General features: G+C 36.2%; 1 protein-coding gene across 2 annotated transcripts in view; it reads left to right on the forward strand.

Moving 5' to 3' along the window:
* ATG7 (autophagy related 7) overlaps positions 1-21,423 on the forward strand; it is a 105,594-nt gene that overhangs the window by 20,532 nt on the left and 63,639 nt on the right. For both annotated transcript variants that reach the window (XM_014951705.1, XM_014951706.1), the window contains exons 13-17: positions 2,164-2,358; positions 5,855-6,058; positions 6,310-6,425; positions 7,151-7,226; positions 9,192-9,272. In XM_014951705.1, coding sequence (XP_014807191.1) covers positions 2,164-2,358; positions 5,855-6,058; positions 6,310-6,425; positions 7,151-7,226; positions 9,192-9,272 — 672 coding nt within the window. The remainder of the gene's footprint in view (positions 1-2,163; positions 2,359-5,854; positions 6,059-6,309; positions 6,426-7,150; positions 7,227-9,191; positions 9,273-21,423) is intronic.

Below are 21,423 nucleotides of genomic sequence, written 5' to 3' on the forward strand. Positions count from 1 at the left end.
GTTGAAAAGTGCATTATCTTTTATGATTTTGCACATGTCAACGTAGAGTCCCTTTTTTTTTAATAAGTACATGATTCTCATACTTTATGAGATGGTAACTAAATAATATTGTTTGTGTAGTGTGGAGGCATTTTTAATCTTTTGTTACCATGAAGGTTCTGGTCTGAAAATCGAAGCCTTTTTCTGTGCAGTCAAGCAAAATTCTTCTTGTTGTGTAGAGATTCCCTGAGATTTTGGAATTCTGTGGAATGAACGAGATCTTTCTTTGAGTATATATGTAAATTTGCTAATGTGCATGTGCCATTGCAAGGTACTCTTTTAACTCTCTTTGCCAGCATTCGGCTGCAAAAGTGCACCTCAGCCACTTTTGCTTGTGACTGGTGCCTTTTTGTCAAGGTACAGTTATTCAAATAAAATTGAAGCTATTGAAGTTGCAGGAATTGTATGTATTCCTACAGCTACAGTCACTGGATAGAGTTTTTTCTGAATTCTGGTAAGATTTTAGTGTTTTACAAACCTCTTTACCAGATTTTCATGCAGCTGGTACTCAACTTATTTGTTTACTTGTTCTGAATTCTGGTAAGATTTTAATATTTTACAAACCTCGTTACCAGATTTTCATTCAGCTGGTACTCAACTTATTTGTTTACTTGTCTTCTTTTTTTTTTTTTTGGACAAAAATCAACCTCTTAAGTCGCCAACAGTGTCAGTTATATTTATCTGTTAAATCAGGCCTTGTATGCAGTACAGATAATAACAGTGAAGGTAAAACTTCCTCCAGTAACTGCTCGATGTCTGTGCTGGTGATGCAGAGCCCAGTCTGTCCTCACTGGACATGGTGGGGCTGCCCAGTTGGCAGCATACCAGGTCACTGTGGACTCTACATTTTTCCTCTTGGAGGTGGGAGTGTGGGCAAGGAGCAAGAAGGGGAAAAAGAAAAGGTGCATCCCTTGGTATGGTTAATGTAGATATTACCCGAATTAGTTTCCCTAAGCGGCTATATGTCAGTTTCTTTTTATCTTTAGGGATATTTAGGATTAGAATGTATACTTCACCCTTCTGGTTATTTGGCTCACCTGGATTTATGAGTTGCACATACAAAAGCACATTCCACCAATATTCTTTTGCTCTCTTTCCATGTAATTTTGTTTGGTTCATCTAGCTTATAAATTGTTGGTTGCTTACGGCAGAGCGACAAGCAGGGAGACTTTGGCAAGACCTATGCTTCGGTGACACATATGAAGGATCCATTATTCTCTTATAGCAGATGGCTGGCAGATTGTGTTAACATATTTCCAAATGAGTGAGTTAATTGTTTGCATTGTATATGCATTGTATATGCTTATTTGGCTCTTTAGCCATTTTCTGCTCAATATGCCTTGCCCAAATACGGAGTTGGAAGAGGCATATGTTTCTGCAATAAGAACAGGCGCTTTCAGCATCTGCACAGTGCAGGCCTCCAGACATCCAAGGGCTGGAGTAACAAGTCTCAGAAGTGATTTTCTTCTATATCAAGGTCACATATGGCTGGTTGAATTACATGAAAATCATTTGAGACTATTGTTCTTCTCGCAAAGAATTTAAAACAAAGAGGAGAATGTGTGATACTTCACATCTGTCTTACTGTAATTGAGTCAATATTCAATATCAGAAATATAAACTACATTCTGTTAACATTGTGTGTGAAGTGGCTGGAAAGATAATCCAGCTCAAAGATTTTATCTAAGTTTAACAGCATAATCATATATAAGATCTGTCTGCTTGCTTTTGTAGTGATGTTTGTTACCTCTGGGATCAGGAGCGGTTCAGCTGTCTTCCTGTAGTGATTTGCCAGACCTCATAAGACCTTGTGAGAGACTGGGCTTGTTATTTCAGGCACTTGCAGGCGGTTGGTCTGCTCTCATCACCCAAACCAGTGTGTTTGCATCAAGCTGCTCTGCATAAATCCAGCAGCTGGGACTGCCATTCCATCAGAAACTTCCACACTGTGCCTCAGTGCACAGCACTGGTACATGGAGAGATGGTATTGATAAAGTTGCCATTCTGCCAAACAGTAATTGAAATTTGTACTATACAGTGTTGTGTTGAGCTTGATAAGAATTCTATTCAGTCACAAGGTTATCTTTTTTTAATATGTTGCTTTTTCTGTCTGTCTCCATCTAGAGTTCAGAAGGCTACAACATGAGCATCCCTATGCCAGGCCACCCAGTGAATTTTTCTGAAGTAACAATGGCACAGGCTCGGAAGGATGTGGCTAAACTGGAAGAGCTTATTGATGCTCATGATGTTGTTTTCCTACTAATGGACACTAGGGAGAGTCGATGGCTTCCTGCTGTCATTGCAGCCAGCAAGAGGAAGGTATTGTACCATGCCTTGCTAATATCCTTGTTACTGTATTTCAGCTCTAGCATATCAACCAGCCAAGTATACCTAAAAGAACTTTATGGGAAATTGAAATATTAGATCAATCCTTTGTGATTGTGCAGAATTCTTTTCTTGTTTTCCGTAGCCTCAAAGATTCTGCATAAGGCAAAACGACAATGTTGAAAAGAGGAAATAGAAACTTGTATCACAGAATGATTGAGGTTGAAAGAGACCTCTGGAGGTGATCCAGGCCAACTCCCTGTTCAAACAGAGCCAACTTACTCAGTATCTTTTGAGCATCTCCAAGGGTACATATTTCATAGCAATAGTAAGAGAAATCATTTCATAGTAAGAGAATCATAGTAAGGAGGACTAAAGACATTGCAGTGTTGATTGACCGATAAGGGATGTGAATTGTTAAAACGTGTCTGAAACCACATTTTCAAAATACTTCTGAAAAATGAAAAATTAGAAACTGAATTCTGAACTTAAGAAGTATGCCAACACTTTCCTGGGTAAAAGTTAACTTTGGGGTTTTCCTAATTGCCTTATTGGATACATACTTATTGGATACATAACATACTGTTATGCATCCAATGCATCCAAGCTCTGCCCATGACTCTCATTCAGGTACTGTTGAATGCTTCCTTTATTTCTGTAGCTTAAAATTAATATCCTTATGTTACAGGCAAAGAAAAATGCAGAGGGCTGCAGTATATGAAATTAAGATTGTGAATTCTTATATCTAAAAAAAGAATATCTAAAGCTTTATAGATTATACTGTGTATATGAGATCTGTGAGACTATGCATAAGCGTGTATCTAGTCAAAATGTTAAAACATCTTTCATCGTCAGTATACAGACCTGGTCATATGAAGCAGAAAATAAAAAATTGAGAAATAAAACATAACAAGGAAATATTCTAAATCACACGGGATTCTGGAAGGAGTGTCTTTCTCCAAATTGATGCAGTGTTGAAAATAATGGTTTTGCTGAGGAATCCAGCTCAATTATCATGAAAACTTGCCTCCTTTGCTAATATGATGTGGACTTTAGTAAAACAGTCTCAAGTAATCTTGCTATTTTTAAATTCATTTAAGAATTGTGCAGTTTCATGTTTGCGCAATTAAAATAGCACAAAATCAGAAAATGCAAGTGTTGAGCTTTTAGCATGTCAGCTTAACCACAATTCACGTCCTGTCTGTTGTGTGGAATAAATGTAATGATGTCCACAGCAATTTATTAAGTTGTGAACTTAACACCAGAGTAAAAGAAAACATACATGTGACACAGCTGAGTCAATGTTGTCATTCGGTCTTTGATTTTTGCATTTCCTGATTCCTGTGATTTTTCAGCTTTGACAACTCTAGTTTTCCTACTTGTTGTTAGTTGTTTGTGGTTTCTTTTTTGAAAATAAATATCAACACAAACAAAAAATGGACAGTTAAAAGGAGAGAGAATGCAGGTTTGTGGTATTTGCGAACTAGTTTTAGTTTATAAATCCCAAGTATATTCCCCTTTCTCCTGAAGTTTGTGTTGATAAACGTTTAATGAGAGCTCTACTTCATTTCTGAATTTGTAAGACAACTGCAAATCTGAAGTACTGCTGCAGTTTGGACCCCAATGTCTCAAAACAGGCACAGAGAAAATGAAGAACATAGCGAGTGATAATCTGTATAAAGTTCTATAAGGGGTACATAGGCAGAAATAAGAGTTGTTTTCCCCATGTAATCATTCAGTTGCCTTGATGATCTTCGATCTTCCTGCATTCCTTCCTCCCAACACAAGTATCTTAGACAAACACAGAACTCAAATGTTAAATGCCCCTGTCAGACATTAAATTCCCATTTCTTCTGAGCATGCAAACTTTTAAAAATTCACTAGGTTTTTTTTAAACACATGTCAAAAGAGACACTTTTGCATAGTTTCTTTATTAAAAAATATTATTTATATTTTTTTTCAATTAAGAGTCAATCAGATTCAAATATTTGCTGGACAGTAAACTGAAGAGACAGAAACAGTTTATTGCAGTGGGAAGTGTTTAGCTATTAACTTCTGATAATACCAGCTGTGCCATGTTATTCATATTTCGAAAGTGGAATACCATCTTCAGGTTTTACAGGTAGATGTAGTGAGAAAATACAGTCTTTTAATTGTTTGCTCTAGACCTGGCTGTGCTACCACACATTCAACAGCACAGTTCTACTTTACGACTGAGGAAAGAATAAACTATAGAGGTTGAAAGTTAATATCCAGAAATTAATTGAAATACCAAGAATGATGATGAAACTCACAAGCTTACTGATTAAGATAGCTAATTCTTGACAGCTTCCCTCAAAGTCCCTCTTTTAATTAATTCCTGGCTATAAGAATGAAAAATTGCAAACAGCTGTACCAGAACTTCTATCTTAAATATCTGCATATGAAGCAGTATAATATCTTTCTTTATATCTTACTGACTACAGTCATTACTGCATAATTGTTTTTGCTTTTTCCTATATCTGAATCATTGCCTGTAAGTTGAGTAAAATCTGCTAGTTTAAGTATTGGTTTTATGATATTTAGGTCATAACATATATAGCTTCAGATTACTTTAAGCACTTGTCACAAACTGAAGAGAAAGGGAAAAATGATGACAGTGTAATTGTGCACCACAGCTGTTTGTGCTCCCCATGTGACTAAACAGATGCATATGAAGACCATAAGTAATCATTAATTGCTTTCTGCACTGAGCAGAATTTTTTTTGGATAACAGACTTGGGTTTCATTGCTCTGTCACATAGAAGCATTTAATGAGTTATATTTCCGACCACAGTCAACTGAAAAGACGACATAGAGAATTTCAAATGACATGAATATACTTGTTATTGATAGTCATTGTTGTACTTAAATGGCACTTGGAATATTTCAGCACTTAGAGAATATGAATATACAGAATCTGCAGCAAACTTGACAATAAATTCTGAGCCAGAACCAAAATGAGTTATTCCAATAATGATACTAATAATTGTATGAATATTGGGTCAAATTTGAATATAGGTATCAGTGCGTGGCAGCTTCAGTAACTTTAGTAAGACATTAAGTGCTAGTTGGTGTGAACCTAGGTTCAGATGTAAACTGACACAGCACATTTATGGAGTTCCTGTTCCTTGGTTTTGTTGTGGTTTTTTTTGTCAGCAAGTTTGCATAGGTTTGTGTAACAATTAGAAGTAATATGTATCAGCTTTCCCTGAAAGACACAGAAAAAGGTAGTGGTTTGTGGATTTCTGAAACAGACTTTAGTTTTGGCTTTGTTTTTTTCTAAATGCTTGACAACTGGAATTTTGCATCTATCAGAAAATCTGCTGTTTATGGCTGGGGTGATAGATATGCAGTTAATACAGCATGTGGGGTGGTTTTTGACATTGAAAGCAAATAAAGCCTTGAGACCTTTTTTTCCTTTCCCCTTTGGCTCACTTAAAATTTGCTGTTCTCTCTTTATTGTTCACAGTTGGTCATCAATGCTGCATTGGGGTTTGACACATTTGTTGTGATGAGACACGGACTAAAGAAACCAAAGCAGCAAGAATCTGGTGATTCATGTTTCAACAATGCTTCTGGTTCTTCTGATCTTTTGGGATCATCACTCTTTTCAAATATCCCTGGCTACAAACTGGGTTGCTACTTCTGCAATGATGTTGTGGCACCAGGGGATGTGAGTAGAACCTTATGCAAACAGTGATTATAGATCTCTTTTGCTGTGACTTGAATTTTTATTTCCTTTAAATGGTGTTTCATAAAGGGGTTTGCTTTATGTTGATGTAGGCAGGATTAAGAAATAGCTCGTCTGTTATTTGGAAGACCAAAGAAATGAATTGCACAGAACTGAAGATGTTTTGTGTAGCAGGGCAGCTACTTACTTTTGAGTTACTTTTTTCTTTCCTTTAGAATTGTCTGTCTTTGTAGTCCACCAGGGATCGGACGCTGGATCAGCAGTGCACGGTCAGTCGGCCTGGATTAGCCATGATAGCTGGAGCGCTTGCGGTGGAATTAATGGTGTCTGTTTTACAGCATCCAGAAGGGTGAGTCATTTCTGGGTTGGTGTTCAAAGTATGTTCTCTGAGAAATAAGATGTATGTAATATAATCTTTTGGGAGAAGGAGGAGAAAGTACGCATTGGGTGGGATAATTTTGTAAGGTGTAACGTTGCCTGTAAATTAATTTAATGTGTAAGTCATATCGACTATATAACTGTTGTATTTAAGAGAGAACTGATTCATCAAGTCTTAATTTTTTGTCTTGGAAATTGGGAGCTTGCTTTCTTTCTGAGTTTAAAAGGTAGAAAAGTACTGAGAATATTTCAAACAAAGGAAGTATTCCTGTTAGTGGAGTTTGCCATTCCTTTACTCTGGAGAGTGTTTGAGTGTAATGAGGAGCTATCGTAACTACTTTGTCAGATGAAGGTCTTCAAGATAAGCCAAATATTGCAAAATCTTAATTAAAGTTAAGTGGGTTTGATACAGAAATTACTTTGAAATTCAGGCTATTTTTCTGTCTTTAAAATCTGCGGAAGAAAAAGTGAGTTAGGAGATGGACAAGAGTGTGTTGTAAGTCTCTGAGACTGATTCTGAAAAAGGGATTTTGTATTCCCATGCTCAGTCTTATTTACTATGAAGCAGATTTTCCAGATAGGTTCCTTTCCAGATTCTAAACTGTAAGCTGTAACAAAATGTCTTGAAGCCTGCTGGAAATTTTGACTGTTCAGTATGTTGTCTCGTTCTAATTTTCCTTCTTGGATTTTTGGCAGTGGTTATGCTGTGGCCAGCAGTAGTGATGATAGAATGAATGAACCACCTACTTCTCTCGGGCTTGTTCCTCATCAGGTAAATAATTTGTGAGTAAATGCTTTTGTTTAGAAGGTGGGGAGTGATATAAGGCAAGCATCAAAGACTTTGCCTCCTTAGCAAAAGCATATTCTATGCTGATTCCATTCCATGAAGGACTGAATCTCAATGTTTGTTTTAAAAAAACAACAACAAAAAAAAATAATCACACAGGCCAAGGTGGTTGTGTTCCTGGCATTGTGTCTGTCCTACTTGTGGACACACAGTTCCTCCTACCTGCTTAGCAGGAATGTACTTGGAGCAGAAAGTATGTCACTCTTATACATATAGAGTGGTTTGTTTCAAAATGGTGACTGTCCTCCAGGCCTCTGAAAAACAGATCTGCAATTTGAACTTAACATCTAAAAAGAAAGAGTGAAGAAGTTTGGTGTTTTTCCCCCCAAAAAAGCTAGACATATTATGTAGTGATATTTCTTTAGAATAATTCCCAGTAAACTTTAGAAAGTTTGCTGTTTTTACAGGAAAAATAATGATTTCATAATTCATATTTTTCCTGATGATGAGAATGTTAACTGTCCAGTCAGTCCTGTCTGACTTGTTTTATACCCCTGTATGATTTTACTTGCATTACTGTTCTGTTTTGTGCTTTGAGATATGATCCATATCAAATATGGATTTTAATTGGAAAACTTTTCATTAAATTATGACTTCTGTTAACCCTGTATCTGTTTTCACATTGACATTTAGTGAATGTCATTTATATTTAGTATCTTTAGTATCTTCTAGTTTAGAAATTTGTCCTAACACAAATATAACTTTATAAAATGAAAATAGACTCTTTTTTTTTTCAAATATTGTGACATCCAATCCTTTTACAAACTGCTGTTTTGTCTTAGCAGTCACCCATCTAATCAACTCAATGAGTGCAGTATTTACCTCAGCTGTTTGGAATTAACTATTACTTTCAGGTGTGGCTTTTCCTGGTGTTCTTTGTTCATTTGGAAGGCAGCAGTCCTTTCCTAAGGAGGTATTCTTTTGTGAATTAGTAAATGTTGTACATTCATAGGCTTAGTCTGTCATAAATGAACTAAATTTTTTTCCGGGAAGTATCCCCGAATTCCTAGGATAATGGAAATACAAAGCAACATGGTATCAGAAAGGTTTGATTTATTGTTTTCCTTTCTCTTTCTGGGTGTGGGTTTTGTTTAAAAATGGCTCTATTTTTGTATTCTAACATTATGTATGGCTTGGTGTTTCTGCAAAAATACCTTAGGGTTGATACTGTTTAAATTGCTATTAGCTTCTGAGGTTTATGCCATTTCAACTGCATTAAATGTATTGGTGTCTATGTTGGAATTATTTTCCATAATGGAATGCTATCTTAGTTAAGTCATTATTATTTGTATTGCAGAGCTGCTTAAGTTCTCTTCTTAGTCGTGTCTCCTCATTGTAGTAGACTTTAAAAAGCACAGAGTAAAAAAGATTAACAGGACTCCAAAGAATTCATGGTCAAAATGATCAAACCCTGATCCAAAGTGTTTCCAGTGCTATCTCTGTTACAGAAATAATGGTCTGGAATTTTAAAATGGTGTATCATATTGTTGTTATATTAACAATGTAATATAGGAATGCACAACAGCTAAAATTTCAGACTATATGTTACGGAGGTGGGGAAAAAATATGTGTTAACTGGTTATTCCATGACTTTTTATTTTTGATCAAGCTTTGCAATCAGAAAAGTCAAACTCCAGGTGGTGCTGTGTCTCTATGTTTAAACAGTGTTGCATTTAGGTAGTTGTGCCATGAGTTGTATATAGAAAAACAGTAATATAGAGAGAGTAAATTTGCTACAGGTGTTATTGGGGGTCACTGTGTCAGAACAGTATTACCCTAGTTATAGCCGCTTTATCTTTTTATTGATTGCACATGTCCGGTTTGCATCAAATTTTAGATTATTTTTTTTTTAATTATAAAATAGCATTGAAAAATTTCTTCATCTTCTAGATCCGTGGATTTTTATCGAGATTTGATAATGTTCTTCCAGTCAGCCTGGCGTTTGACAAGTGCACAGCCTGTTCAACCAAAGTAAGTCTGAGTTTCTCTGGGCTTTCTTTATATGTATGGAATGGTCTTCTTCCAGCTCAGTCTTGGGCTGTGAAGGATGGTTTTGTATTTCACATTTTCTGTTAGTTCCTTAGCGCTTCGGATCTGTGTTCTCACTTCAGCTAAAGTTCCTTTGAGCTCACACCCTTCTTTTTAGCTGTTTTCTAAATTTCTTTTGCATCGCTTATTAGCATGCTAGCTCCAAATAAATGTTCCATAGTCGTAGCTAAAGAAACCAAGCAAAGATTAGGGCTAACACATTTGTGAAAAGTTTATAATGTAAAATACCATCAGTGTCTTTTAGCTTTGTGGGAAGAAATAAAATTGTTATTGTTTTTAGCTGTTTAAGAGATTATTTCTGATGTCCAATAAATAAGCTTGTTAAATTTTGTATCGTTACAAATATGCAAAGTCATCTATATTTCTGTTTTATGATACAAAACAAGCATATAAAGAACGCATAAGCAAAAAAAATTGCTTCCATAACATTTCTTCATTGAAAAGACTTTCATTTTGATGTTCGCGTCGACAGTCCTGAGTCACCTAATGGATTTACAGCTGTTGCTGGGATCTGGGCTGTGTCTTGCCAGAACATGAGGGCTGCCCACGAATGTGTCTGTGTGAGGCCTCCTCTTCAGTCTCAGTCTTGGACTCTTTTCCTCTACTGTGGCCTTGAAAAGTTTTTTCTGGCAAGTTTTCTATGGCCATGTAGTGCAAGTTCAAGAAGTTTTGACTGAGATATCTCAAGATGAAGATTCAGAGGTTTTGACTCATGATTTGGCCTCCTTGGGAGTGCCATTAATTTAGTTCACTTTTATGTAGCTTGAGACTTACTACAAAGAAGTCCTTTCCATTCTTTTCACTGCACTTGTCCTTCCTCTTTCAAACAGCTATCAAAAACTCTTGAGGCGGGATCATTTTTTAAAGGGCTTGCACAATGTCTTCTTCTACAGTAATCCTGTTATTTCTCTAGGCTATCTGAGTACATTTGAGAAGTTTTGAAGGACTATTAATGTCCATTTTCTCCTCAAAAGTTGAAGCACTGAACTTAAAACCGCTGTTATTTTTAGAAACACGTATCTACCCTCTTGAATAGCTGAAAGCTTAGCAGTAGCTAAAAGTGATTATTTTCTCATCTTTTCCAGAAGTATGCTTTGCAGAAATTCTATATGTGTTACCTAAAGGAAAAAAAAAAAAAAGAAAAACTTTATGGTGGTGGAGCCTGAGAAGTTAAACTGTTAGAATAAGCTTTATTTTCTTTTTTTTTCTTTTTTTCTTTTTATCTCCAGTGCAGGACGTATTGATATACATAAACAATAATAACATACATCAATGTAGATAAATTAAATGCAGGTATCATTTTTTTTTTGTTAGCAAATCATTTCCTCTTGGAGGTCATTTTAAGAGAGCCCTGTTTTACATAAACAGACTTGATGATTTAATAAAAACTGACTTGGATTTTAGCAGCTGTGCTATTCCCAGAGAGATCACTTTTCATGTGGTTTGGGTATTAAATTACTTCTGTGCTGAAAAGGTTGCTTCATTGGCGCACGTATTTCCTTACAGTAGAAACACAGCGTTTGTTTACTTTGCTAACTTTCTGTTTATTAGCATAGGAGTATGTCACCCTGTATTATCTGGAAATCTGATGCTAATACTTTGAAATGACAAATCCAATTACAATTTAATTGTAGTCTGTATGTTGGATGGTTTTTTTAATGCGGTGATTTAGCATAATTTCGTCTTGATCTATGTCAGATTTACTGTGGATTCGAACTTTTAGCACAGGAGAGAAGTGGATTTTCTGACATAATTGAATTTGCTGGTTCCTTATGAATTTTCTACTTTCTTATGTCAGCATTCTCTTTCTTGAGCTCTTGTCACTCTGTAACTCTTAAAGCATGAAACTAATGGAGTAGGAATTTTTAAAAAAATTCCAGTACATTCTTAAGCCATCCAGTCCAGCTGGATGACTTAGGAGAAGCTGCTAATCATCTGCATGTTTAGAGATTAGGTTCCATTTCATTTTGACTCACAGTCATGACTTCATTTCTCTGCTTTTGAAGCTGAAGAGCCCAGACGTCCAAGCAGCCAACTCTTCCTTACCCAGAATTGTCCTGAACAGGCTGCACGCCAGAGAAGCTTCCCGCAGGCAATTGTTTAGGAATTTTGGGATGGTCGCAGCAGGAAACCAATCTGTTTTTATTCTGGGCCAAATTTTCCTTGTATGATTTCCCCCTCAGTCTTATTCTGGTTGTGCACGAGCGTGCGCTAGAGTGAAAAGTATCCTCGTTGGAGCTGACGGCGCTGCCAGTAGAGTAGTAGGTCTGAGGAGCAGCACAAGCTCTTCTGATGTGCTTCCTCCTCCAGAGAAAGGGAAGCTTTAGGTGAGAAGCCTTACAATCCAGTCAGAAAGTGGAGTGCTCCTGATCCTTGCAAGCAACTGGCTAAAGCCTTGGAAAGTGGAGTGCTCCTCATCCTGTACTACCTGATCCTTGCAAGCAACTGGCTAAAGCCTCAAAACATGACTGTTAAAATATGTAGCTTTCTTAATGCAAAACTGCCAGGGTTTATATTTTAATGAGCATAATGAAAATTTACCTGTTATTGCTCCTCCCTCCTCTTTGTGCGTCATGGAATGAAACGGGAGACCTCACTTTAATGTCAGAAAAGATTATTGCTACTCACCAGCTTGGATGTACAGATGTCCCCTTTCTTTTTACATATAGCTTACAGATCTTATTTCCTTCAGAGTTTGGATTTATTTTCCATGTTCTTGAAAGCTACCTTATTTTCACTAAAGATATTTCACTCCTTCCCCCACTAAAATTGTTCTGATGTTCAATTATCTCCACTATCAAATAATTTTTTTTAAAAGGCAGCATAAGCATCTCTACTAATTTTCAAGTTCTTTCTCAACTTTCTATTCAGTCTGATGAAAAATGGAGCTGCTTAAGTTGTAGTTTTTTAAGCAATGAGTAATTTTAATTAATTACCTTTTAAAGGTTTTTCAATTTCATTGCATTTCATGACAGGGTAGACACTAGAATCGGGGATGGTATTCTAGGCACTGTGGTACAATTCCTGTTTTCAGGCAAGGTATTTCCCTACCCTTGCAGATGTTTTCCCTTTTTAACATCCCAGGAATACATTAAACACTTTTGCTGTGACATTTACTAAGTGCCTCTGTTGCGTAAGTTATTTATGAGTGTTTCAGTTTTGAAATCTATCATCGTGTAGACATAACAATGCTTTTATTGTTCTCATCTGCTTTGCGTGCATTTTTACTTTAAATGGTTCCAATCAGTTATGACAGTAACCTGTGCTATTCAGTTACTTACTTTTTTTTCAGTTGAGATAAATTTAATTTTGACTGCAGCAAACCCCTTCACATTTGCCCAAGCTGCATTGAGAAAAGACTTTCCCATTTGCTTTCTCCCAATAACTACCTAAGAGCTAACTCTTGCATAGCTTGCAGAAATGATGGAGGAAATGGGAGAAATGTTTGTCCTCCAGGAATGAACACTGCAAAAATCTCAAAAAATGTTTAAAAAGAGTTATTTCTGTAGCTGTCTGTAACATTGAGTCTATGTAACTGAGTCCATTTATAACTTTCCTTATTTCCTGAATTTACATATGTTAACATTTGACACTTCTATGTACAGTGCAGCCTCTGTATTAATATTGGATAGATTTCATTCAGACTTAAAGAATGCATCATTAATATACCTAGGCATATTTTTAAGATACTGAGTTAAATGTAATGCTTTTCTTTCTCTTAAGGTGGCATAGAAAATTGCTTTATGATAAGTGGCTTACAGAAATTTACCACTTTTGTTTTTACTCTTTGAAAAAATGCCATTTTAACTGGGGGGAGCAGAGGGCAGGATTATCTTGCCCATGACTTTTGACATCTCAGTCGGTCTTTACCTCCCTGGATATCAATTTTGAATTCAGTGAGAGAATTGAAATAATATATATTTTCAAAATTAGTCACAGTCAGGATTGTTTTACTGCTGGTTGCTTGAAAGATGTGTATTCTTAAAAATAATTCCGGGTCTTATTATTTCAAAAATACTGATTATTTTTATTTTTATTTTTTTTATTACAAAGTCGACGAAATAGAATGTCAGTTATCCCAAGTAAAAGGATACTAACAGAAGGAAGCGTTGACAAAATAGAATGTCAGTTACCCCAAGTAAAAGGATACTAACAGAAGGAAGCTGGGATGTGTACTGAAAAAAATGCCACATCACACACTAAGAAATGATGGCTGTGGTTAGGTGACCATTATGATGGATTTTTGTTCCCTTAAGGGAGGGCATATGTGATCAAGAACCCCTGAAATCTGAAAAGAAACATTGCCTTTAAACACTCTATTTTGTGAATAGAGAAGAGGGTGTGGAATCAGCAGTGTACTCAGCTTTGTGCGTTGGGGAGGTGTCTGTACAGACAGGATGGATGATAATTGAAAAAGGGAACTTACAAAAACAACAAAACTGAAATCTAATAAGGTGAGAGAGAGCTCATTATCTCCGTCCTATATCTGAAAACAAATAGATGATGTTCTTGAAGTATGTGTAGTTCAGTGGAGAAGTTATGTCTTGTTCCTCCTCGCTCAGTCCATCGTGATGACTGGAAACCTCATAGCTAATCCTATGGGAAGGTGGTAGTGCCAGATAAACTGCCCTGCACGTAACAGCTCTGCAGTAAAGGTTGGAAACGGAAGGAACACAGGGAAAGATGGAACATGTTTATGTTCAATTTTAAATCATACCATTTACCAAAATTCAGAAAGCAGGTTGATGCTTGTGTTAACGCTGTTACGTCTATGTTGTAAGATTTAGAAATTATGAGAGTCTTGCACCAGTTATTCAGTTGTAGGTTGGAGGCTTATTGATGTTTACTAGATAACAGATTGGTTGTTGACACCAAACAGCCCCCCGAAGTCAACAGAAGAGAGGATTTAATAAAAAGAAACAAAACTTCATGGTTTATCTTAACGGTATTGAAGAGAAGTAAGGTTGTTTAAAAATTCAGTCAGATCACAAGAAGGGTAGTTCAAAACTTTCCCAGTGCTGCTGCTGGCAGTGTTTACTTGTCCTCTTCTGCCCTCCCCAGACACGACAATGCTAGAATTCTTGAACAAACAACCACTCTTAGACAATCCATTGTGTCTTCATTTCAACTTTTAACATATCTGTGAAATTGCTTCTTAATCAATTATTGTTTTATCTTTTCTTCAACTAAGATAAATGTAGCAAGTATAAAAGAATTCAAGAGACTTTTTTTTTTTTTTGTCTTATCAACTGCTCTCTCTCATTCTCTGTTGTGATTTCGTTAGAGTTACAGCAGGGACTAATTTTTTGCTGTTACTACTTGTTATTTCTCTTAAGGAGAAGAAACTAGTGTGCCTCTCAACAGAAAATCGGTAAAACATTATTCCATTTTAGCTTATGTTGTTAATGTATTTGTCTGTATTAAGAATTGGCACAAACTTGACATAAAAAGTTAAAGATCGGTTTGTGTCTTGTGAGACTAAACCACCCACCCAAATATTTTCATATGGGTAAGGATTTGTTTTGTGTTCAGGGCTCTGAGAGGAGGATGCATTTTCAAAACTTTTGACTTCAGGATAAGTAAATCTTAGCCTCCCAGAAGCTGCCAGCTGTATGTGAGGCATCAAAATGTTTGTTTTGAGTGTGGGTGTCTGCAACTGTATTTAAATGTTGAAAACTGGAGGTTTCCATCTTTCATGTTTTGCTGAGCAAAACCTAATTTTTATTACCTAAGATAATTGCCTTTATTCTAGCCAATCCATTTCTCTTCATCACGTGAGATGAATTCTTCCTGGATGGCAGATGCAGCCATTAGATATTTTAGGGAGTTTAAATACAACTTGGCATATAAAATGTATTTAAATAACAAAGTAAAACAACATTCCTCCCCAGATCATTATGGTTTGGGGTCTTTTCTTTGTGGCAGAAGGGAATAGACAGCTAAGGGTTACTGGAAAGTGCTTTTAGGAGCCATTCTTCTGTATTGTGTTCTTTGCAATGGAAGTTTTGAACTAATAAATGATTAAGAAGGTTTCCTGAGAGGGAGCGGCTGATTAAATGATTAAGAAGGTTTCCTGAGAGGGAGAGAGAAAGAGGAAGGGAGAGAAACTAACAGAGAACGCACAACTCTCTGAAACTTGTTTTATTTCCTCTTCCTTTTGCTCCAGAAAATGAGCAATTCTCTTGCTATTACTTTTGGTTTCAGAAAAATAAAGTTGCTGGATTAAGAATCCCTTTCTAGTAATAAGTAACACACTTTTGCCCTTCAGAGCAGAAAACAAATGATTTTGTTATTCTGTGTTTCTTTTATTTGGTGAATTTGTTAAGTGTTTCCTGATGTTTAAGTGAAATAGCATGTCAATTTATGCTGATGTGGCAGTGTCCCATATTAGATAGCAGAATCAAAGCTATGTTGCAGAGAATCCCAGACTTTGGTCCAAGAAGCAGCTGGTGTGATTGACCGGTCCATGATATTGACTATTTTACTTGTCTCCAAGTTAAATAATATTTTAAAAAGTAAAGTATGTTTCTCTAATTGTTCAGTGATCCTAAGTGGATGTAGGGTATTGTTCTAAGCAGTTGTAAGTGTGAGAGAGAATGGCTTATGAAGTCCATATAAACAGGAACCTGTATTGTCTGAACTAAAAGAGCAGAATTAATTGAAGTCTTTATGTGAAAATACTGCACTCATCAAATATAGTTTCTGCACCATGAATAAAATGAGTTTTCCCATTTTTAAGTTTAATTGACTTCAGAATATTGATTTTAGTGAAATGAAGAAACCTGCCATTGTTAAAAACAATTGATTCATATTTCGGAGAGGTTGTATTTCTGTTGCATTTAAATTATCTGTGTCTTAAAGGCTTTGGGGGTTTGTTTTTTCAATATTTCTTCTTCCTCCAATTCAATTACATTTAACTACAGTTAGTACAAAGTGAAGGTCTACTAATCAGTAGAAAAGAGATAGCATCCACAGTTTTCTGCTATTGACATGTTCAATATCTGTGTCTACAACACCATTTTTAATTATTTATTCTAATGGCAACTTAATGCAGTCTTGTCATCTCTTGGTGAAGCTGTTAAGGAATTTCTTTTGTGTCTGTAAAAATGAAAGAGAACTAAAATACTTCGACTTAAAATACGTAGTTGCTGACAGACTCGTGTAAGAATTGCAAAAACAAAGTTGGAGAATTCTGAGCCGGATAAAAACTAGGAATGTAGTGTAGTGATGGCTTGGTGATGATGTTCATCCTACCAGTGCTGAGTGTAGAAACAGTTCAAACCTCATTCTGTAGGTTTCCGTCTGGAACTCACAAGGTCAGTTGTTCATTTTGCTGGGTATGAGTAATTTGTAATTGTTCTTTTTACTTCTATAATGTTTTTGCATACTTGCAACCTAATGCCTTCTATTTATTTATTGTTCAGTTATTCCAAGGATGCAGCACGTACTTATCAAAGAAAATGTAGACACAGAACGCTTCATGTCTGCCATTAAAGCCTAGATTTTTTTATTTGTAAGCTGAGGAATAACTTTAAGTATATAAATAAAAAGGAAATCGAATTTTAAAAGATGGAACTGATGAAATACAGTAAATATGTGTGGTTTTGGTGAAAATGTTACTGTTCTGCCAGTGCTGTTTTGCATAGATATTGTAGTACATCCAGGTAATGAAATCTTCTGCTCTGAAATAGTCTAGGAATTACTGAGGAGCTGCAATATTTGCTTTTAAGGGAGTGATAATTTTGGGTGTTTGGTGTCTGACAGATCATGCCTTATAGTTGAACTGCTGGTGGCATGGGAGAGCAGGATGGAATAAATGACTTCATTTAAAGGCACCAGCTTTTTGCTTACTAAGTCAGCCCATCAAAGATGGACCACTCCAGTCTTTGTAAAATTCAACTGTATGGGCAGCCAAAATGGTATTCAGCGTAAGACAGTTGCTTTTCTGTGAGAAGACTAATTTTCATAGCTCTTTGGGGAAGAGATCTTGCTTCCCTCCCAGCATTAGGGATTGCCTGCAGAAAGTAGATGCTGTTTCTTGGCTGTTTCTTCAAGGCAAAAATGAGAATTGTGCTATAGGTGCCTGTCCCTGTATGTAGGTAACAAACAGATTATCCAGCCACAAATCAATAACCTCAGATGTTACTGGGGAAAAAGAAGGGCTTTCTGCAGTTGCTGTGCAATAAATGGTGACTAATGCCAGTATGAACTGGAGCCAAAAATGTTGTAACTGCTGATGAGCTAATCAGCATAAATTTTGGACAGGAAGCAGGATGGAGATAAATACAGTTGTAAATATCCGTCAAGTGTAAAATGTGGAGTGAGCGAGAGATGGCTATTAGGGCACTGAAGGATATACCCATGTATTAAAAGAGGTCAGGACAGATGATCTAATGATATTGTCAACTTGAAAACTCTTTTGTTTCTCTGTTCTCAGTCTCTAAAAGTGGAGATGTTTATTTACTTTTCCTCTCTCTCTCTTTCTTTCTTTCTTTTCAGTTCAATTTACTAGTGCCTTCAGGCAGGGAATGCCTTCATCTTCTATGCTGTCCAGTACAAAGTCCTTATATTGACTGTAATCTGAAGATGCCATTATGTTTCAAATAACTTGTGAGAAATATTTTAGAAAGGAAAGAGTAGCGAAAATAAAAATTTCACAGTTTTGTCTATATTATTAGTCTATCAGTTGCTATCAGGTTAGTTGTTGTGTATAAAACACAGGTTATTTCAGAAAAGCTCAGAATGCATGCAGCTCCTGAGAACTTAATATAGACAACAACATGCTTAAACTGACATATCTTAAATTTTTAAGAACTCTACTTTCCTCCTTTTAATTATTCAGAAGAAGAAACTGGAAAGTCCGAAGCTAAAAAAATCTCATTAAGACCTTTTAGGGCCTGTTCTTCAGTAAGTTAATTCTCTCTTTTCTGTCCATTGCAATTCCAAATTGGTGACAAAACAGACAAAACAACTTTGTATCGCTACATTCCAAATCTAAATTAAAACAGCAATCTCTTTCTTAAGTGACTTTTCAGCATATTGGACTGGGATTTGTTAAGGTTTTATACTGATTTGCTTTCATTTTTAATACTGATTATGGGAAAGAAAATGGTGTATGCAGATGGTATTTTAATTATTTGGATGTGATCCAAAAATGATGCCATTTTTGCCTTGTGGTTTATAACCTTCCAATACTTTCAGAATAACCTTCTTCAGCTTGCACCTGCAATACAGCCTTCTTCAGAACTTTGGTTTATGGTCTTGTTCTTAAAACTTAATTGTGCGTGAACGCCCAGGTGTGTATGACCATTCATGCACACGTTAAGATAATACTTAGAGTATTGTCAAAAGACAAACTGTCTCAAGAGTCATTTTTGTGCTCATGTAACATTGTCAGACTTTACTGATCCAGCATCATGAACTGTGTTCCCCCCAAAATCATTACCTGATCTTCAGAAAGTTCAATTTTGTTGCATTCTTTTCCATAGGTGTATTACAGGATCACTTCATTAGGCTTTTCTTTACAACATTTTAGGACCAAATGGCAATAAAAATTGAGACCTTCATGAAAAAACAAGAGTCTAGGAGCTGAGGAATTTTTAAGGAAACCAGAATTACAGGTCTCATGATAAAATTCTGAAGGTCAGCAGCACTGCCTCTGCAACTGCTTCAATCCCAGTGCCTCATGGGCCTCATCTTATTCTCCTCTTGCTTAGGAGGATTCTTCACAGCATTATAGTCTTTCACTAAACTTTCTGTTTTAATAACAGGTACATTGAGCTTTCAAGAGTTTAACTGGCAAGACCTTTATGTGTCTCCCTTATGTTCCACGCAGCTGTTGAAACGGAAATGTCTCTCAAACACCCACAGTAGTTTTCTGATCATTCTGCATTGCCTGCGATAACTGGATAGTTAACAATATGCAAAAATACATCCAGGCATGTAAAATTTCTAAATAGTACATTGGATTTTGTGATTTGTCTGACTCTGAAGTGTTTAGTGAAGTATCTGTCCCCTTTGTGGGTGATGTTGTCTTTGAGTGGAAAGCATTCAAAGCCAGGAAGAGTGTGAAACACACCACCCATGTTGTTTTGGAGGTAGGCTACCTGTGTATCTTAGTGTAAACAATATATCTGGTAGCATTAATTTCTTATTTTTCCTGGAAAGCAAACAATGTTGTTTCAAGCTCTACAGATTCTATCTACTTAGAAAACAAAAAAGCCAAAACAAATGTAAATGCTGGTAAAAACATTAAAAATTATGTGACAGAAATGAGGCATAAAATGTGAGCCAATTTTACATCAGTGGCCAAGTTGTTTGCGTTAGGAGGTTGGTTTTTTGTATTTATTTATTTGTATCTTGTATATATTAACTTATGCTAAAAAGCAACCCTGGAGCCAGGTTCTCTTTCTGAATGTCTTTCTACCCAGCAATTGAGACTTCTTTGTGAAGAATGCTGTTAAAAAGAATATAACACCAAGGCTGCACATCTGTTTCTCATTTCAAAACAAGTTCTTTTACTCTAACCCTCTATTTTTTCCTCCTACCATGAGATTTGAGTTTTTTTCTTCAGTAAACAGCCAAGAATAAAAAGATTGGTAATAAAGTGGGTTAGTGTGTATCATTTACACAAAAGGCTTTAGCAATACATTAATTTGTCCCTGTTGTGATAATGTGCATCCACAGAGTCATTTGTTCTATTAAAATGCCATCCTTTGAAAAATTGGTTGTAGCTCTGGCTCTGTAAGATGGAAACTAGAACCAAGATTATAGCGTGAGAAAAGAGTGTGGCTTTAAAATGTGGGTTCTCCTGACAGTGTCTGTAGCAGATGTGAAATGCAGAAGGCACGCTACCTTCTAATTCTCCTCCTCAGCTCTGAAAAGTGACCTGCAAGTGAGAAAAAGATAAGAGTTCTTACTACAGATTAATAAATCTGTATTAATAAATCGGTATTGCTCCAGCTTGCCTTGCTGGGCAGAAGAATTATATCCTTCTTGTTCTGTTTGTTGCTGCTTTGAAGCTTTTTCTGCTTGAGGAAATTAATTGCTACATAGGGGCATGTCACTGAATGACTGGACAGTGACACATTTATTTCCAGAAAAGGTTCATGAGGGATTTTTTACATCTGTGCTCAGATAGTAATGAATTTGAGATCAATAATAATAAAAATTATAACACCTCTCAAGTATTTGTTCCCCTGTAGAGCTGTTATTCAGTATGATCACACTGGTACCAAATATGATGTTAGCAGCAAAGAGAATTGTTAAGAACTGAAAAAGCAAACTTGTGCCAACCGTGGGCCTTTAGACTCTGCTGGACATGATTAAATAGGAGAAAATTTCCTTTCCACACAGCAACAAATAGGGCACTTATTAAATCTGGAAACATTTTTTAGAATTATTTTGTGCCTATTTGATGTCTAGACTGGCTTTATTCCTGATGACCTGCAGAGCATTCCTGTGTGGTCTCCTGGCGTAGGAATCTGAGATGAGTTTTATTTTGCTTCATGCTTTTTTCTTTTTCAGATCTGTTCAGTGGCTACTGAACAAATGTAAATCACATTTATCAGAGGACAGCTGTTACTGAATTTGTGTAGTAAAGGTTAGATGTGGGAAAATTAATGGTGTTGATCCCTTTTGTGGTATTTATTGTAATCTGAATTGGGAAATAAAGTCCCTGAAGGTGACAAAATGTTCCTTCAGTTTCTGCCTATATTAAAGGGATTTCATTATAGAGTATGCCTTTTTAATGGCACCACCACTGCTCAGGTAGCAAACCCAGTGATGCTGCCAGATCACTCTTTGGCTCCTGGATATGTTGTTCTCTGGGCCGTGGGGCTGGAACTTGTGTTTTCAAACTAGTTAACAGGTATTTCTATTCAGCAGGCTGTTCCCGTTATAAACATCAAGTAATAATAATCAGCAAGTACCCTTTTTGATGAGTGGACAGACTTCTTTGGGTACTAATACAAGAAATACATTCTGTATTAAGGTACTTTAGGTTTTTTAGATACTGTGTCTCTGTAGTCAGATTTGTTACCCCAACCAAAGTTTGCCATTGTAGAGCTGTGGC

Source organism: Calidris pugnax, unplaced genomic scaffold, assembly GCF_001431845.1.
Source record: "Calidris pugnax isolate Ruff unplaced genomic scaffold, ASM143184v1 scaffold201, whole genome shotgun sequence".
NCBI lineage: Eukaryota > Metazoa > Chordata > Aves > Charadriiformes > Scolopacidae > Calidris > Calidris pugnax.